We start from the raw sequence: 20,559 nt of genomic DNA, 5'->3' as shown, positions 1-20,559 counted from the left end.
TGCCAGTACATAATAATAATATAAATGATAATAATAACCAAATCTGTTATATTATTTTAAATATTAGGTTATAACTGATCATTTTTTCATATGTATGTAATTCAGACATTGCATGCATACTTTTTTCTAACAACAGTAACTGTAACATGGAGTAACATGTTTAGGTTGTAAAGCCCTTGTAAAAACCTTTACTTGGATGTTAACTAATAATAAATAAAAAAAACAGTAAAATATGATTATTTGCGATTAAAAGTAATTTCCACAAATGTTGTTCTAGGAAACTATAGGGTGGGCTTGGGTTCATATTGGCAAATGCCCCCCCCCCCCCAAATATCAAGCCCGCTCCTACGCCCTTGCTCTATTCTGTGGTGTTTAGCCTGTTAGCAAACTTTTCCTAGCCTAGTTCTGAGAACATGTGCTCCACCTTGCTCTCTTTTAGACAAGTTTTCATTCTCCATACTCATGTCAGTTTTTAAAAGAAGCTGCACTGAACTGTCTGATACTTAGTGGATATGTGGTGGAGCTAGCTAAGCAGATGCTAGATTAGGAGGTGGCCTACAGAACAAACACCATGGAAAACATTTCTGCATTTATTTGCAGAAAATGAGAAATGACTGAAATAACAAAAATATGCAGAGCTTTCAGACTTCAAATAATGCAAAGAAAACAACTTCAGAAATCAATATTTGGTGGAATAACCCTGGTTTTTAATTACAGTTTTCATGCATTTTGGCATGCTCTCCTCCACCAGTCTTACACACTGCTTTTGGATAACTTTATGCCACAGTTCAGCTTGGTTTGATCTTCCTCTTGGTTATATTCCAGAGGTTGTTAATTTGGTAAAATCAAAGACACTTTGTATATAAATAAATAGAAGACATGAAAAAAGTGGGGCTCTGCACTATTTGCAAAGCGTTTGCTACTCTCCACTCTCATATACCGCAGTAATATTTTGAACTGATATGACTGTATGAAAAAAGAAGATACTGCCCAAACTGTAATGGTTCTTCATTGACAAACAGGCAAAATGTAGGAGCAGGTTGTCCTCTAAACTGGGGATGTTTTAATGACTTTTCTGTTTATGTCTCCAATGTAGCACAGATTCTAATGGTCTTGGTGACGGGTACCATCCTTATTTGCAGTCAAACATGTCTATTAAAACTCATTAACATCTGATTTTCAGCCTCATCAGGTTTGTAGTAAGGAAATGTAAACAACCTATAGGCTATTTAAGTTTGTCAGATGAAGCGTGTAGCATTAGGCTTTTGAGTGCTTGAAATGAACTCATTGAGCTTACTAATTGCTGTTAATTTACAACATGGCAAAATGGTCCTGACTGAGCAGAATAAAACCGCATTTCTGAACTGAATACAGTTTATCATTTTGCTCTTAGATGTTTTTAGAATAGTTGTCTGAATCTTGTTTATTGTAAATAATTTTAATGATTTATCCATGCAGTTTGCACAGTGATCGTTGTTGGTATCTAAGTTCTTATCACCTGACTCTTGGGTTGTGTTTGTACTTGTAGCTTGATTCTCTTGCTGCAGATAAAAAAAGAAGTAGTAGTTTGTGTTTTTGTTGTTTTTAATCATTTAGTTTAGTTTTTAGACCACAACAAAACCAAGAGATGCACAGAAAGCCATGCAGGTAACAATCAATATCTAAATTTGTCCTAAAACAGACAAGAGACTGACTGAGAGCAACCCAATATAATGTTTTAGCCTATTCATTGCATTATGTTCTTATTGTTTATGACCAGAGGCAGACTATACCCGCCCAGTAAGAAATCTACTTCAGAAATGTGTTTATTTATTTGTCATACATATCCTTTAGCAACAAAATATTGCATTGTTTTTTTTTTCCAATACTGTACAGCCCAAGACTGACATGCTTGTGGGGTCTTAGTCTATTGTTTAGTGCACACCAACATTTACCTTGCAGCATTTGAATTTGCTCTAAGAAACTGTGGAAAAATAAAGCTGTTGGCCAGGCATACTTTCAGTAAGCGTCTATTTTCTGGTCTGTTTTCATACGTAAGGCACACTGGATTATAAGGTGCATTATGCAACACTAGTAAGGAACAGGGGTGTCGCCATGTTTTCCTTCTAATTCAAGAAGTCTGGCCGCCAGACAGTGCTAACACCGTAAATGAGCAGGTTACAGTCCAATATAATCACCTCTGAACGGCGGAAGAGCTAGCGCATAGCACAATTAGCGGCTAACACCGCTCCAGCATTGCTAGCTCGGGTTAGCAGCAGGCAACAGACCAATAAAACTCACCTCTAAACAGCAAAAAAGCTAACGCTGCACTTCAGCGGAGTAGCTTTACTGCAAAAATACGTGATTTTAAGTACGCCTTATAGTGCGAAAAATACGGCAAGTTCAAGACTGTGTAATCTTTATCCCATTTTCTCCCAATTTACAAGGCCAATTTCCTAACTCACTCATTAGAACTCCCCCATCACTAGTGATGCCCCAACACCAGGAGGGTGAAGACCAGCACATGCCTCCTCTGACACATGTGAAGTCATACACCACCTCTTTTAGAACTGTTGCTGATGCAGCATTGGCAAGTAGCATCACAGTGCGTTTGGAGGAAAACGCAGCGACTCTGTTCTGATACATCAGCTCTTAGACACCCCACTCAGAGAGAGCAAGGCCAATTGTGCTCCCTCAGGGCTCTGGTAGCCGATGGCAAGCTACACGAACAGGATTCGAACCGGCGATCTCATTATCATAGTGGCAGCGGCTTAGTACCAAAGTTTGTTTAAATTGTACCAGATGTGCCAAGTATGAACATACTGTTAGGCTTAAAGCATTAGTACGCTATATAGTAAGGACTCCACCACCTGTTTCCTGTAAGTAATTTTATGAATGAATGGAAAAACATTTTTAATAATGTTAGTTAGAATTTTTGAGTCATTTGAAGCTTTTTAGCAGGTGTTTTCTTTCAGCAACTTTTTCTTGTCATGATCCAGTATTAGAGAAAGGGGCATATACTAACAAAACATTTGGCGTGGCAATTTCACATTTGCTTTGTCTGTTTGCAAAGACAAGTTTAGCCAAACAACACATTTTACGGGTATTTCCAGCTGTATAAAAAGAGTGTTTTACTTCAGAACTTCAGAGTTCTTTGATGGCATGGCCGAGAAATGCACGTCATCTTTAAATGGACACTTGTTAGTTTGTTCATTTACTTATAAGCCTAAAGATTGAGAGACAGCTTAAAGTGCCTGCAATTCCTTAAAGGCTAAGTTCAAAATTTATGAAAACTGAAAGCCCACACTTTAATCGCATCTTGTTTACTTCATTTTAAATGGCCTACAAAAGCAAATTTATGAAAATTGTCACTGCCTAAATCCTCACGGACCCGACTGCGTTTTGTTCTTGTATTGAAGCCGTTTTGTGACTTTATTCATGTGCTTGTACCATAAGTGTTTCCTTACGTGCTGTTAATACAAATGCAAATGTTTATACAAAGCTTTTCAAGGACAAGTACGGCCTAAATATGACTGAAGAACTGTGTATTATTGTAAGTGAGGCTCACATAAAAAAGGACTTGTCAGTTTCCTGCTGTGCGTGTCAGCTTATCGTCTCTGTAGCCGCAGCTTTCTCTATGGTAGTACCTGCTCCACATGAAAGACCACCCTCTTCCTCTCCACCGCCACACGCTGCTGTTTCACTGCAATGCCACGTCGCTACATGGTAAACAATTAAAGAGGAACAAATACTGAGGAACCTGAGCCCTGACTCACCGAGGGGGGAGAGACGTCAGCCGCTAACAGTCGTGAACACAGCGCCGGCACTGGCCCATCTCCAGGGTGATAAAGCCAGCGTTAACTGCTGTAGCAGTGTTTGCTAATCACTCTCACTAACCCCCACCGCCCACATCCCCCTCTTCCCCACGACAGCCTTGTGCTTTTTTTTCCGCCCAGCAAGTTCAGCGTGTCCATGATGCCACAGAAGGAATTACATGTCCCTATCTCTAATCTCTGTGTGCAAATCATTTGTCAGTCACATCCCTCAATGCTGAGGCTCTTATCTTTGACATTTTAGTTCCACAATTTTTACACTCTAAAGTTATTACAGTAATTAGAGTGTAATTTCTTTACTCTTGTTTCGTGCTCCTCCTCGGAGATGCCGACTTCCTTTTGAGTAGTGGTTATTAAGGGTATAAACAAATATCAATATATCGAAGCACCACAATGTTTCGATTTTCAAAAACAAGAGTATTGATTTTTGATCATTAGTTTACAATTAAAATATTGGTTTACATTAGTTTACAATTAAAATATTGGTTAACATAAAGACAGTAGGGGTGTCACAATTCTCAAAATCCTCGATTCGATTTTATTTCCGATTTTAGGGTCACGATTCGATTCAATTCTCGATTTTCTTTTTTCTTTTTTTTTACAGCAGAGAGGCCTATGCCAGTTTTAGATTAGTCTATGGTCAGTCATTGGTTTAATTAATCAATTTTATAATATCTTATTGGGATTGATATGGGATTGATATAAGTGATGCAAAGTGATACAAGTGATCTGTAATACACCACATTAGGCACTAATGGTCAAATTTAAATAATTTCATTAAGATATATATGTAATGCCATCTAGTGGCTTTTTTTTGTAGCAGCAGTGTGTACTATTAAAACAGCAATGTGCAACATAACAAAATAAATAATAAAAAGTACAGGAACAGTCATGTACAAAATAATAGAACAATTAGAGCCTTAACAAACTGAACTCTATCCTACTATAACAGTTAAACATGAAAAATAAGACTTTTTTGGTCCCTGAGAATGACAAGTTTTTTTCGTTAACAAAGATATATTATTAACTTTGTCTGAGAGAAAGATGCTACTTAAGGTACCAAAACTATTAACTTATTTGAGGCTAGGTTTTTCTTTAAGAAGATTAGAATGTCCACATTCTCTGGAGAAAGGGCTGCTCTTTGAGCAGTCACGATGTCCGCGGCGTCGGCTACAGTGTGCTGCGCCTTTTGCGTAGCGTGCTGCCCCATTTGCGTAGCTTAGAGGGAGGGATCGTCGATCATTTTTTTGACTTCGAGGCTCGAGATCATGACATAACTCTGAACGATTTAGATAAAATATCGAAAACGTGACACACCTAAAAGACAGTGGTTAATTTTGTGATTTATTTTAACTATGACAGTTTTCTGATAAAAAGAGCGCAAGGATTATGTAATCTCTTGTGTTCTCCTATCTCAATCAAGAATCAGTTCAACAATAGCTTACAGCAATAACAATAGACCATATGGGCGCAAGAGGTAACTTTGGAAAAGCTTGTTCAAGAACCTAAAGCTAATGTCCGTAAGCTTTGGGATTTAGGGCCATCTCTGGTGAAAAAAGGTAATTGCACCGAGCATGTGAAAGAATCATTTTCAACTGGGCGGGTCTGGTGCGACCTTCTTTCAAGCAGATGAATCCGATTCCAGGTTATGTTCAGTCAAAGCGAAAGCGAGAGAGTGCTCAGTCAGACTTAGCAACACTATTAAACCCTTTCAGGTCACGGAGCTCCATCCACCCTTCAAACGCCAATCCCATATTACACCTGGTTTTAGCGTAGACTCTATCGTGTTCCTTTTTGGCTTTGAAACCTTCTTCACTCTTTTTTTTTGTTTTACTTTGGGTGAATGAGTTACTGAGGTCTGATGTCCTCTTCTGAAGTCTCCATTGCTCCACCAGCCACTCACGTTCAGTAAAACTGAGCCGGATCCTCTTTTAGATGCTGTACATATGACGTAAATATGTAAAGACACGTGATGATATATTTGGCTTAGCAGGGATGGTCATTTCAGCACACTGGTACCATTAAACCCAGTATTTTATCCCTTTGCTATATATTGAGATATATCCTGGAATATTGTGCTATATCACCCACCCCTAATCCTCACATTAGGGTTCTACTTTTTAGCTAAAAAAAAAAATTCACACTGTTCTCATTTCCCATTAAATATCTACTAGAGATAGATTATATCTGTCCAGTATCATTTATTTTATTCTTATCCTGGTTATATGGAGAAATTTGGAGTGTATTATTAGTATCATGACGTTCTGGATCATTGAATTCTGTTACAAATCCGATACAATTCTTATACTTTTTAAATATCTCAGTTAGGGTGTGCAATATCATATCGTATGCAATTTTTATTTTGTTGCAGTAGTGTATTCATAAAATAAGTTTTTAACTCAGTGTTTTGTCATATCGCCTAGAGTATCATTAACGCGAAAATACCATGAAATATCGTGATATTATTTTAGGGCCATATTGCCCACCCCTAATCGGCAGATACTCAATCAAATGATGCTGACTCAGTAGCAGAAAAATGTGATCGGGACATCCCTAAATAAAGCAAATAAAATAGGTTATATATTGTTGTCATATTGGCTCAGTCATGTTAATGGGTTCTTATCGTTAAGACAATTACAATGGGTAATATTGATCTCATAGTTATGACCATATAAAAAAGGCCTCTTTTTCAACAGCGCATTTGTTCTCCTACCAAAGATGCCAAGTATTGCTTTTATTGTTGTGAAGTTAATCAGGGTCTTTAGTGAGCGTATTGTTGAAGGCTGAGCGTTACTGGTTTGAGAATTGCAGTGCGATTGATTGCTTGATGCCTCCAGGCTTGACTGTCAGAAAAGATTTCTTGGATCTCAACATGTCACTCATCATTTTTGTGATCTAAGTGATCTGAAAAGAACTGTAAGCTTCTGACCTGGTTTGTATATACAGAAATAGTGTACGGTAAGAAACTGATGAGAAGCTGTGGCTTCTTGAGGTATTGTCTTCCCGAGGGTTTTTAAATGTATTTTTCTTTTCCTCGCAGACATGGTCATGGTTTTAAGCAAAGATAAACAGTAATTTGGACGTAGAATTTTGTGTTGGAGTGTCTGTAAATGCTTAAAAACTGTTCCTTACACAGCTAGTAGAGAGGTGAAGGAGTAGGTGGACCTTCAGCACAGATGCCAGAGAAGCCCCCCAACCTAATCTTCTTACACATCGATCATAGTATTAATAGAAGCTGCGTAGCATATCCCTCTGCAAATGGAGAGGGGGTGGGGGGATGGTTAGGGTTTGTGTGTGTTTGTGTGTGTGAGTGAATGCCTGACTGTGCACTTCAAGCAGAATTAGTGTGTATTTTATGTTATTTTGGGGTCATTTTGGTGGTAAACAAGGAGTTGTTTGAACCGAATGAAACTCTATATGGGTGAATGTAATCATATATGTAAGTAATTAAATATTAGAGCAAACGGATACGTTTATTGTTAGTATCCCTTGTTTCATCACAAGCAGAGTTGGAGCAGAGTGTCTCTATACAGAAAATACAGGATTGAAGTTCTTAAGACATGAGACCTTCATACTTAAACCTGACTGCAGTTGAATCCCATTTTGATCCGTTTTTTTTTTTTTTTTTTTTTACCCATTAAACTATTTTTGTGATCAGGCCAAGTTTTGGCGTAATGGCATGTCATGCAACCATGTACACAGGTTAACAGAAAGCAATTAACACCTCACAACCACCAGATCCACCCGATCAGCAATCATACTGTCGCAAGAAAATCAAACCTTTGTGAAGTTCTGGTTGAAGTCCTCGTTAGGGTATCACTAGGCCTGGAAAATAATTTGATATCTGTATTTATCGCGATAAGAAATGTTTCAATAACGGTGATATCATGGTTGTGGTATATCAATATGTATTATTTACAGAATCTGTCCCGGACAGGCGTTTTTTTTTACCGGAGTCATTTTGCTGCAGAGCTGAACACAATCAGCCTTCGTAGCCAGGCTACGTCAGTGCGTGATGACGTAATCATACAGGCACGTAGCCAGATAGGCTAGGCTAGGCTTGCTAGGCTAGGCTAGGTTCGTATATGTTCCGCTCCACTCTGCATCTAAAATGTCCTGCGATTAAGCCGAACCGACCCTAACCGAGCGGAACTCGGCCTGGCTGCGCTGTGCTCCGCGTCTAAAATGTCCCGCGCTGAAGCCGAGCGCAACCGACCCTAACCGAGCGGAACTCAGGGCTCGGCTCAGCTCGGCTCGGCTTCAGCGCGGGACATTTTAAATGCAGAATGAGTGTACCTGAAGCTTTCACAAGTAGAAGCAGAAGACAGTTGAGAGAGGACTAGTTCAGTGTTGTGGAAATTGTTTGCCTTTCAAAGGTCTGACAAACTTCACTACTTGCTCCAAGTTGTGCTGGAGAGTGTTGCCGACTAGCAGCGATAATACACCTCAAGCAATTCCACTGCATATAATATTTTCCTTATCCGGCTCACGGGTGATAGAAGAGTTTAGAATTGCTGTATTTCTCCTCTCGCTCGTAATCTAAGTTCTCTGCATCTCCTAGTCTTAACTTTATGTAGATTGTGTAGATTCAGCCTTCGTGACTGGGGAGGGGTGGGCGGAGCAGACTACGCTCTGTGGTGTTTTGAAATTGGACTGCTGTAGCCATTTCACACGCTCACTCTCAGGTCTTACATAATGCACCTTTAAGTAAAATAATAATCTCATACTGCACATGCATACCTCCATTTCTTTCTGTAGAATCGCAGATCGTACTGCTCACAGCTATTTCCTTTTCCGTACATGCCATTGCCTTTTCTTTTTAGACAGTTCTCCACTCAGAATGGGACAAATTGCCTTGGCAGTCTGTTTCGTTGAGCATTCTCATTTCGTCTCTCCACTTCTGGGTTCTTCTACAACTACTTCTTTTTACGCTGTAGTACATTGTGAGCAGTCAGGTCGCATCATAGCATCTGGTCGAATAGTGGGAGAACATAAGTCGTGAGCTGCAAACTTTGAAATCCTGCGATTTAGTCATACAGTTTGAGCTGGAGCTGAGTAAAATGATGGATAAATCCTACACTGTATGCTCAGTGCCACAGTTGGCCTTGCTCTCTATGGGTCAGTAGATAGCACTCTCCCTACATCACACCCAAGGGGATTTTAGTCAGCACAGGTGTCTGTTGGCTGATGTATCAAAGCTGGGTCTCTGCACTTTTCTCCAAACTCGCTGGCTAGCCAGTAATGCTGCATTAGCAGCGGTTCAAAAAGGTGGTTTCTGACTATACGTGTATCAGAGAAAACGTGCTAGTCTTAACTCTTGTTGAGAGTGTTGAGGCAATACTAATGATAGGGGGAGTCCTACTGAGTAGGTTGGCAAATTGTCTTTCCAATTTGGGGAGAAAAGGGAATAAAAAATAAATAAATAAATATTGCACCAGTTGAAGTTGATTTTGTGTTGTTTATGATGCCAGAAAATTGTAACCAGCTTACAGATAGAATAGGCATCCAGCCTCTTAGTCCTCTGAGGTGCCCCTCTCAAAGTTTGTGAACTGGGCAACATGTCGAAGATACATCTGTATCAGTCAATCTTTCACCAAGAGGTATACTATCCAAACGTAGCCTCTGAGAGCGTTAACTTGTATGCTCTCTTGTGGCTTTACCCAGTTTGTTATCAGACCATACCTATAATCAATGACATATCTGCCTGATACAGAGCCAAATTAAGAATTCATACATTGTGATGGTTCAATAAATGACTGGTTAAAAGCAACTACGAACTGTCGACCAGGTCTTGGCCTGTTTTCAGATCTTGGGGTGTTGCCGGTATGCAGTGGTCAGCACCTACAGCTGGTACACAGGCAATGGCAACAGGTTCATGGGCATGTAAGGTTCACTGATGTGGCCACACCTCAAACTATAAGCAGGACTCCTACTGTATATAACACATATGATTATGTGTGTGTGTGTGTGTGTTATATATTTATATATACACAGCTGTCACACATTCGCAACTCTCTGCTGCTCTAAGACCAAACTGCAGCTGAGAATTGTAAGCTTTTTTCCTTCGTAATCGGAGGAAAAAAAAAAAAAAAAAAACTGAAAACGATGTTCGCTCATCCGTGGCCTTCCCGTCTCACTTCCTTCGTTTTTCCCCCCTCTCTCCCTACTTCCTCTTGTGAGCAGAGCGCAGGTGATTAGCTGTCCTCCCCTCTCCCAGCGCGGCGCGGTGCGGACATGGCCACGGCTTATTTGTTGAAGGGGTTGCTGTGGAGACTGGCGGTGGCAGCGAGGCAAAGCCGGAGCCAGAGAGAAAGGAGTGAGTGAGGGAGAGAGAGAGAGTGAGGAAGAGAGAGTGAGGAAGAGAGAGTGAGGAAGAGAGAGTGAGGAAGAGAGAGAGAGAGAGAGAGAGAGAGAGAGAGAGAGAGAGAGAGAGAGAGAGATAGGGAGAGAGAGATAGGGAGAGAGAGAGAGGGAGAGAGAGAGAGAGGGAGAGAGAGAGAGAGGGAGAGAGGGAGAGAGAGAGAGAGAGAGAGAGAGAGAGAGAGAGGGAGAGAGAGAGAGGGAGAGAGGGAGAGAGAGAGAGAGAGAGAGAGAGAGAGAGAGAGAGAGAGAGAGAGAGGGAGAGAGGGAGAGAGAGAAACAGAGAAACAGAGACCTCCATCTGCTGCAGAGAGCACAAGGAGGCAAGGAGATAAAGCAGAGAGAGAGAGAGGGTGAGCAAATATGGGCTCTGCTCCCTGTGTCTAGTACGGTAAACGGCTTCCAGCCACCAGCCAGAGGTGAGAGCTCTCTCCATCCTCCTCCTTTACATCGGTATGTGTCGAGCTTCGGGGGTGGAGCTCGGGGGGGTTAGGAGTTCAGGAGAAACCACCCACCCGCCCACCTACCTACCTACTATCCAATGTGTCGAATAAACTACAGCTGTCCGTCCAGTCTCATGAGCGGCGGGTAAAAGCGTGAGAAGGTGACTCCAGCCCCCCGGTGCACTGTGGTGTGGGGGGGTTGGAGGTTTGTACCAATTTTTTCTTTTTCTTTTTTTTTCTTTTTCTTCTTTTTTTTTTTTTTTAATGTCTGTGGCCAGCCCTGCTGAAGCTACCGCCTCTGAATGAAAGGAAGAGATGCGGGCAACAGTAAGTGACAGTTCATTTTTTTTTTCCTGCCACACACACTTGTACACACACACTCACATACAAACGTTACTGTGACGGTAATGGCAGAAAGAGAAGAAGAGCCGGACGGAATCGTGACATGCACTCTGTTGGATGTTGGATTGACATGTATAAGAGATAGCCAGCTGTTTGCAAGAACAAAGGAGGCATGAAAGCAAGTAAAATAGACACACACACACTTGTATACACACACACACACACATGCACACACACACACTCTTGCCTGCGCAGCCAAAATACGATATGTGTAGTGCCTTGACTCTAATTCAATAAGACCTCCCTCCTCCACCCCCTTGTGTAGCATGGTCTCGCTCATGCATCACTGTTTACTGCTGCGTGTGTGGGTGTGTGAGAACATGCTTCTGTGTGCATGCGTGCGTGTGTGTGTGTGCGTGCGCGTGCGCGTGTGCTCGCTCGCTCGCTCGTTCGTTCGCGTGCGCAAATGTGTGTGTGTGTGTGTTTGTAGACGTAGGAGCTGGTGAGTGTGTGTGCGTGTGTGCGCCAGTGTCTCCGTGGCATTCATGAATGGGAACGGGCAGTGAGAAGGAAGTGCAGAGGATGGCTGTGCTGGGGGAGACCCGCAGCCGGACCCTCATGCCGTGGGAGTACAGGCAGTATGAGAGCAACACGACTGAGGTAAACTGAGAATGTGTGCTTTAGTGTGTGTGTGTGTGTGTCTCTGTATCTGTGCTCATTTTTTATGGTAGTTGAGTTATAATCAGAAATAGATGATTTAGTGAGATTTGATTGGCTGATGGTGCTAGATTGGAATTTTTTACTAGATTAATTGTGCCGTATTGTTTTTTTTTTTTTTTTTTTTTCCTTTCTAGCGATACTATATATAGCAGCTGTCAGTGTGGTTTATCATGCACTAGATCCGTCTTGTGGTCAGTGGTTCTTTGCACTGCAGCAGGTGGGGGTTGGTGAAGGGGGGGCCTTGAGGTCTTGTGTGAAACCTCATCAGCATTGAAGGCTGATTCACAACCCATGTTTTCGTCTTGTACTGGACTTGTGGCCTTCTTATTGCTAGAATTCTAGATGGATTTTAAGTAATTGTTTTAACGCATTTGGCACCCTTGTATAGGTTTAAAATGTTGTATGATGCTTGTCGAGTAAGTACTCTAATTCTGTCTGTATTTAATACTATTTTAAAAGGTATTTTTACAGAATAATCCCTATACAAAAGCTTTCCTTGTATTAAAAAAAAACATTTTTAAGTGTTCAGATGGTTCTTGTAATGGACTTGATTCTGTATAGAGCCATACCAATACATAAAGAAGAACCCTATATGTAAATTATATAGCTCAGGAAAATATTAAGAGACCACTTCAGTTTCTGAATCAGTTTCTCTGATTTTGCTAATTATAGGTATATGTTTGAGTTTAATGAACAATGGTGTTTTATTCTGTAAACTATGAACAACATTTTTTTTCTAAATTCTAATCTAAAATATTGACATTTAGAGCATTTGTTTGCAAAAAATGTGAAATACCTGAAATAACAAAAAAGATGCAGAGCGTTTAGACCTCAAATAATAGAAAGAAAACAAGTTCATATTCATATTCAAGTTTTAAGAGTTCAGAAATCAATATTTGGAGGAATAACCCTGGAATTTTCTCCTCCACCAGTCTTATACACTGCTTTTGGATAAATTTATTCCACTCCTGGTGCAAAAATTCAAGCAGTTCAGCTTGGTTTGATGGCTTGTGATCATCCATCTTCCTCTTAATTATATTCCAGAGGTTTTCAATTTGGCAAAATCAAAGAAACTCATCATTTTTAAGTGGTCTCTAATTTTTTTATTATATATTTTTTTTCATAATATATATTTTAACACTGTGCTTTCATAGAGTTCTATATTTATCCAAGAAATGATCCAATAAACTGTAAAACTTCATAAAACCTAGGGCCAGATTAGTTCCTGTTTGAGTGACTGACTGTCCAGAATCTGGGCTGAGTAAACAGATCCGTGACTGCTTCTTATCTGCTGTGCCAAATGTAAAAAAAAAAAAAAAAAAAAAAAAAGTGAGCAATGCTGCCACGGCTAATAATGCTTCAGCTGCACTGCATTTCATTCACCACGGGTTCATCTCCGCCTTTGATGTAGCCTCACACAGCCTTTATGCTTTTTCCATACGTAAGGATCTCTTCTCCCAGTGTCAACACCTCAGATTCCAGGAAGAGACTATAAGCCTGTTCCCTGCTCTTCTTTTTTTTTTTGTTCCTGTCTCTCTTTTTTTTTTATTATCTATTTATTTTTTTCTTTCTCTCGAATGAAAAGCCTGCCCAGTGAAGGCCCTTGGATCAGGACCCCTGCTTCACTGTAATAGATCACTGCCCCGGCTCTGTGCTAAGGCACATGTGTTGTGAATGCTCCCTGACAACGGCTCAGTGGAAGACTGACTGATTCATCTGACTGATTTCATGGAACAAGTGGCCCAGTGATGAGCACCGTTATTGTCTCTCAATCTCGTTTCAAGCTGGCGCAAGTGACGTGAGTTCGGACGTCATAGCCAGCGACGTTGCCTTCTACTTCACCACATCTGCCATTCCAGAATGATCTAATGGCAGCCCAGGGCTACTGGTTTATTGGAAAATACAGGGGGCGTGGGGGGTGCTTTGTTAAAGGAGCGGTGGGTGAATATTTTAAAATCTATTTTAAAGAAAACTTCAGTTTTGTGTAATACCGTTCTCAAATCGGATTAATAGGCTAAAAACATTTCTTTTTAATTAAAGTGGCAGTCCGTATAATTTTGTTTCTGAACTGAAAGCAGAAACATTTCTGAGTCGAGAAGGACTTAAATAGTGTTTAATGGTATCAGTGTGCTGGAACGATCGTTCCTGCTAAGCCTAATATATTCATTCTAAAAACTGGGGTGTCAAGTAGCTTTTCGCCAGGAGTTCTTCTGGCCACGTCACACGTTTTTACTTATGTCACGCGTACAGCCTCTAAAAGAGGATCCAGCTCAGTTTTACTGAACGCGAGCGGCTGATGGAGCAATGGAGACTTCAAAAGAGGAAACTCAGACCTCAGTAGCTCATTCATTTACACTGACAAAACTGACAACCCTATATGATAACTCTACATTAACACTTACATTCTCTCTCTATCTGACTGAACATAACCTGGAATCGGATTCATTTGCTCTGAAAGAAGACAGCATCAGACCTGCCCAGTTTAAAATGATTCATCCGCATGCTCGGTACATGAGGACCCTAAATCTCCCAAATAAGAAAACTTATTGCTAAGATTATACAGTTACTGTTCATCTGGCTGTGGGAACTGATTGGATGAGAAGCTTTTTCACTTTTTCTGCTGTATCACCCTGCAGGAAACCACTGCTGCTAAGCAACAACATAGATTGGTGCTAAACCCTTATGCTAAAGTTTATATTTCTTTTTTCCCCCCTAATTTCAAATTTTTATCCCATTTTCTCTCCAAATCTACAAGGCCAATTACCCAATCCACTCATTTGGATTCCCCCTACTCCCCTATCACTAGTGATGTCCCAACACCAGGAGGGTAAAGACTAGCACATGCCTCCTCCGACACATGTGAAATCAGCCACCACCTTTTTTCAAACTGCTACTGATGCAGCATTACCGAGTAGCATCACAGCGCACTTGGAGGAAAACGCATCGACTCAGTTCTGATACACCAGCTTACAGACGCCTTGTCCTGATCGACATCACCCTTTGGAGGTCATCGCTATCTGCCCATCCAGAAAAAGCAAGGCCATCTCAGGGCTCCGGTAGTCGATGAAGTTAATTATTTCTTTTCTATTTCTAAACTTTATTTCTAACTTACTTTGCACACAAACAAAAATGTTACCTTTTAATTAGGGCTGTCGACGTTAAAGCGTTAAGGCGCTCTGTTAATTTGAAATCAGTAACGCTAACTATTTTTTTAACGCAAGTTAATGAAGGCACCAAGTTTGACCCCTACTTTCGCCGTAAGTTGCCCCGCCCAACGCACTGAGCTGTCGTCTGGCTGAACGATTGAACGCGCACTCATACGGTGTCCAGCAGTAACACTCCGGTTCAGACTTCCAGCTTCAACCCGGTCAGAGACAGAGTTTTTATACTCATCAAAAGTTCGAATTCAGAAATCCTCACAACCAAGCTGAGACATTTACAATCCAATTTATCCAGCATTCTTTATTCCAGCACCCTAGGTTGCTTTTATCTCCCCTCAAACTTACAAGTATAAACTATTATTTTAATTGACACCACTAATATACATACAATTGCATTTTATATTTTCTACATTGATTCTTTTATTTACATTTAATTATCCACTATTAAAAAAATATACGAATTTTGCTGTGATTAAACAGATAAAATTTTTTAATCGATTGACACCACTAATTTTAATATTTATTGTGACCTACAGCTGCTTCAGTCAGATTCTGTAGAATAATGTCATCAGGTCTACACTGAATTGCAAACCCCGTTTTGGCCAGCCTTCATGACAGCAAATCAACCTGTGTTTAGCCAGAATTCTATTCAGTAAACACAGTTGAAGTGAACTTGCACAAAGAGATGTTTGTGAATAAAACAGAGTTTCAGCATCAGTGAGGTACTGGAGCCTCAGGCTATACAGTGAGTGCAGTGTATACTCTTCTGTTGCAGTTTTGAACATCTTTCCTCTAAAGTTAAGTCTAATTTTAGCATCAGTAAGCATGAACTGAATATGCTAAACTAAGTTATCGTAAACCTCCAAACACCACAACCTTAACCCTATACTGTGGAGTGAGGTGCTGACTGGATCTTTAGTGAGCTACCCATACAAAAGTCCATATAAAAAGTTTTTGACAATTTAGTTTTTACCTTGAAATTCAGGCAGGAAAAGTGTACTCTAGTCATTTTGTATAAACTTATTATCTTATTAGCTATTGTAAATTCTGATTTTCAGGGACTCGTATTCTTGCTTTGTCTTACTCCCGGATGGTATTAACATTCTGGATGTTCATTAACAATGGTGGAAAACTCCTTTCACTAATCATGCTGCAATACATATTTTCACTTCAACATAAGGAGCTCTGTCTGTTGGTGCATATGCATGGCCAGTATGGCGAATTTTGTACAAAAGCGTTGTGGTTATTGCTTATGGTAAAACAGTTATTTATGGTCGTGACCAGGGCTGCACAATATTGTTTGGGCATTGATATCGCAATGAACACATGTAATATTAACATCTCAGGACACGCAAGATTTTGAGCAGTGTAAAATTACACTTAAAAAAACTTTTTTGCTGTTTGATACAAAGAAAAAAAAACACTGTTCTTATTTTGCACGACAGTCTACCAAATTATTAATTATATCTACCAATATCATATATTTTCTTATTTATTTTTCTAATATATTTGATTATTATTGATTTTAAGTGCCTTTTGAATACACTCTCACTGTTTTTAAAGAGAGTGTGTGTGTGTGTGTGTGTGTGTGTGTGAGAGAGATTGAGGGAAAGAGTCCATGTGTTAGATTTAGTCAACTACAAATGATTCCATTTCCTGCACTTTTCAAAAATGATTCTAATCCATTTGTGAATCAGTCATGTATTTATATCACCACAGAGGAGAATGAAATGTTTGTGGCTGACTGAGTAACAGCTTGTCCATGTATAATTATTCTGTTTAGCTTTAACTACAATTAGGGTACATAGTACTGCATTCTAATAGAATTGCACTATTTGAACAAAAGAAGATGCAGTTCTACTGCCTGGAGCAAGAATGAGGCTATTTAATTGAAGTGTTTGCCCTTGTGATCTCCACTCTGAGTTATCCACCAAATTATTGAAAGTATTGAAGTGAACTTTGCATCAAGGTGATTAAAATGTTTTTTTAAACTGATGAACAGTAGGACATCTGAAGTGACAGAATGTTCTGTTTTTCTTTTCTCAGGTAATCTTGGTGCAAGTAAACCCAGGTGAGGCCTTCACAATCCAGCGAGAGGATGGTCAATTTCAGTGTATCACAGGTAAGCCCTATAAAGAAGCATTTTAAAAGAAAGATACATTAGTGTGTGTATTAACTCTCATCTGAGGGTACTTCACAATTTATAAGCAGCTTTATCTGATTTTATTTCTTCTTTTTTATTTTATTACCTTTTTTGAGGACCTCCCAGTGATATTCTGTTAACTAGAGATGAAAACAGTGATTTTTAGTCTAATCTGAGAGCCAGTCAGTTCAGAATCACAAATTAAGGATTGCAGAAGCTGAAGCTGTGTGCAAGGCTTCTCAGTCACAGAATGCTGCAGTTGCTCATTCAACCACTGGCTGCAGATCTCCATTCATTCATTGTTGGTCTGTGGGTTTTGGCTGAACCTTACCTGAAACTTTGTTATTTGTAGAATGTGTAAAACTAAAGCGCCTTGTGTAGGAAGCTTTTAACACTACTAACTGGATCCCCCTCTCGAGAGTTTGTTACTCGGCCCAGTACACAACACAGCAGAGCTATGGCCAAAAGTACAGAAGCAACCAGGACCTTAAAAGTTCTTACATTAATTTAACTAAAAATACAAAAAAAATACAATGCAAAACAATTTAGTAAAAAACATTTTCTTTGTTTAAAATATTGGTTTGTCAAAAAATACAGGAATTTTACTGTAAAATATGTAACATTTAATATTGGTTCTGTGTGCTTTTTGCCATTCTGTTATTGTGAAAGTTGTCTTAATTTTGATTATTAATGTTATTAAAGTCTTAAATTAATTAATTTAATTGTACCATATCTGCAGATTCCCTGAGCAACGCTTGTAAAGCTGTAGGAATCGTCCATATTAATAATATGAGGATTTGGAGCTAGATAAGCAGCTCTACTCTTTTACTTAACGCTTAGTTAACATGACATGATGCATTTGGTAATCTAAAAATAGTCATGATTAATTCTGCTTTTACTGTGAAGCACAAATACCTGTGAAATCACATTTTAATACTAGGTAAGTTGTTGTGTAGGGTTATAATAAGACTATGAGATATAATAAGTTCTTTGCCTTATACTTTGGTTTAGAATGTATTAATGGAGAACTTCAGTGTGAAATTGACTTGTTGAAAAGACCACCTCCGCTCTCCTGCAGCTTTCTGAGATCCAGTATTTTGTGCACTTTGCCCAAACAGACTTTTAGAATGAGTGAGACTAGGGCATATTTTTCCTCTGCAGATAAATCTCTTTTTACACCGTTGTCCAGGTTTAAAGTAGCTCCAACCTTCAGTGGTAGAATCCAGAGAGCCCTGACATATAAAAAGAGACATTTACAACTTTAAAACTGCACAAGACGTTTATTAAAAGCCACTGTTCACATCCCACAGTGTAGGTATCCCATAGAGTGGTGCCATCTTAAATTTAAGTCACACTAAGTCAATTATTGAGCAAAATTAGTAGGTAGGATAGTTGAGCAGATTGCTAAAAGAATTCCTTGGAAATGCATGAATTCCAGCTGTTGCTGACAATATCTGGTTGTTGTCGATATTAGAATGCAAAGAACCAACAACAAATTACAAAAACATTGCTCAGAAAGTCATTATTATTAGAGGTGTGCCAAAAAATCGATTCACATTAGAATCTTGATTCTCATTTACTACGATTCAGAATCGATTTAAAATGTCCCAAAATCGATTCTGAGGGGCGGGTTTTAGACTGATTTTGGGCTGGGTATTTTTGTTGCGACCTGGACCTGGGGATAGCGCTTGTCCCTTTGGAGATCTTCCAGACACACACAGAGCGTAGGTGTTTGAGAATCACCGGTAAGATGGCAGAACAAGCACTATATTACCTTAGATTAACGTGTAGTTTCAATGTTTTATGGCAGAATGCTTCATAACAAGCATAAAAAAGATCGCTAGTAGTTAGTTTCAGTAACTGTTAGCTAGCTAACTAGCTAACTTTCCAGTTCCACCTTAAATAACGCTACAGGTGGCAGCGGGCTGCAGCATTTAAGGCGGAACGGAAAAATAACAATAAGCTAATCAGAGCTAATTTCAGCTCCTCATCACAGAGGAATTAAGGAATGGACAATATGAATTAATTTCTCCACCTCCTGCCCCCTTTCTGAAGAAATACAACCACCTTAAATTAACTAGTTAATCAGCAGCTGCTCCTGAACTTTAGCGCTCCACTGCTATCATCACATCAGCCCAGCAGCGTCACCTACACACCACCGCTAGTAGCCTGGTAATAAAGCAGTGTTATTTATTATTTATTTATTGTTCATTAACGTCATTGTGATATCCCAGTGATTCCTCTGTCACTGAGGACCCACATTCCTGCACATTTTATTGTTTTTGTAACACATTACTTGCTCCAGGACCAGTGTATATTATGGAGGGTTTTTTTTTCAATACGATTCATAAGCCAGAAGCAGAAATATTTATAATTCAAATCGTTTTGAATCAAAAATCGATTTTGAATCGAATCGTGGCCCCCAAAATCGGAATCGAATCGAATCGTGAGATAGTAATCGATTCCCACCCCTAATTATTATTATTTCTGCTCGACGGTTGACTTATTGTGACTTAAATTTAAGATGGCGGCGCACAGAGATTTACCTAAGCTATGGGATGTTAATAGTGGCTTTTACTAAACTACTTGTGCAGTTTTGAAGTTCTAAATGCCACGTTTTAAATGTCAGGGCTCTCCTGATTCTACCAATGAGGTGTGGAGCTACTGTCTGAATAACTTCTGAAAGTCTGTTAATATGCCCCGTCTCACTCATTCTAAAACCTGTTTGGGCAAAGTGCACAAAATACTGCGTCTCAGAAAGCTGTGGGAGAGCGAAGGTGAGCTTTTCAACAAAGGTAAGTAGTTTTTATCACGTTTTTTGTGCAAAAGCCTCATTCCCTTCTGAAAACCTTGATCTTTTTCTGTAAGTTTTTATATTTTTTGTTAGTTTTCTAACAGATGCGTTAGCTTGTGGTTATTGTTACAGTATTGCAAGTTCATCGTAGTTCTCTTGCAACATTGTTGCGTCACTGATGTGAACAAATCGTCCTCTTTAGACTCTTTTGTAAAATGTAAACTGACTGCCTCATGCCACCCATACGGTGTGAGTTGGCATTGGTTCATTCATATCGTTCTAATCAAGAACCCGATCATCAGTCACTGTTGGGCCTAATTGCTATACGTGTTGGAGGCTCAGTCACAACAGTCAGACAGTGTTGTCGGGTCTCTGTGGGATTGCAATGAGATGTCTTACACGTTCCCTGCCTCTGAACGGCTCTTTTGTGTTCAGCCATTGTGTGGGACGTGTGAAAACACTAAGAACTGTGACTAGCTCGGAGAAGACTCGCTCCACCAGTGTCTCTGATTGGCAGTTGGAGCCGCAGTAGGAAGTGTAGTGTGACTGTAATTGAAAGATTACCGGGCTCTGGGAAGCTATTGATTAGAAAAAGAAAAAAAACACAACAGGTTTCTCTTATTGTACCCTTTAAATGCGAGTTGTACCCTACAGCTGTAGAGTCTAGGATGATGGGACATCTTTTGTGGGCACCTCTTTAGCCGCTGACTGTTTCCATTGAAATTGTGTGTCGTCGGTGTAGGAGTGCGTGATAACGTCGATGATTATCATCTGCAGAAATATT

General features: G+C 39.8%; 1 protein-coding gene across 4 annotated transcripts in view; it reads left to right on the top strand.

Annotated features, from left to right (window-relative positions):
* Positions 1–20,559, top strand: part of fndc3a (fibronectin type III domain containing 3A) — a 99,513-nt gene that overhangs the window by 27,891 nt on the left and 51,063 nt on the right. For 2 of the 4 annotated variants that reach the window (XM_007236717.4, XM_007236718.4), the window contains exon 3: positions 16,885–16,960. In XM_007236717.4, the coding sequence (XP_007236779.3) occupies positions 16,885–16,960 (76 nt within the window). Of the gene's footprint in view, positions 1–10,915; positions 10,943–11,434; positions 11,618–16,884; positions 16,961–20,559 lie in introns of those variants that run through there. The other 2 variants (XM_022679350.2, XM_007236719.4) reach the window with 2 other exon arrangements.

This window comes from Astyanax mexicanus, chromosome 18 (assembly GCF_023375975.1).
Source record: "Astyanax mexicanus isolate ESR-SI-001 chromosome 18, AstMex3_surface, whole genome shotgun sequence".
Classification (NCBI taxonomy): Eukaryota; Metazoa; Chordata; class Actinopteri; order Characiformes; family Acestrorhamphidae; genus Astyanax; species Astyanax mexicanus.
Note: the sequence above shows the minus strand (reverse complement) of the source record. Positions and strands in the feature narration are given on the sequence as shown.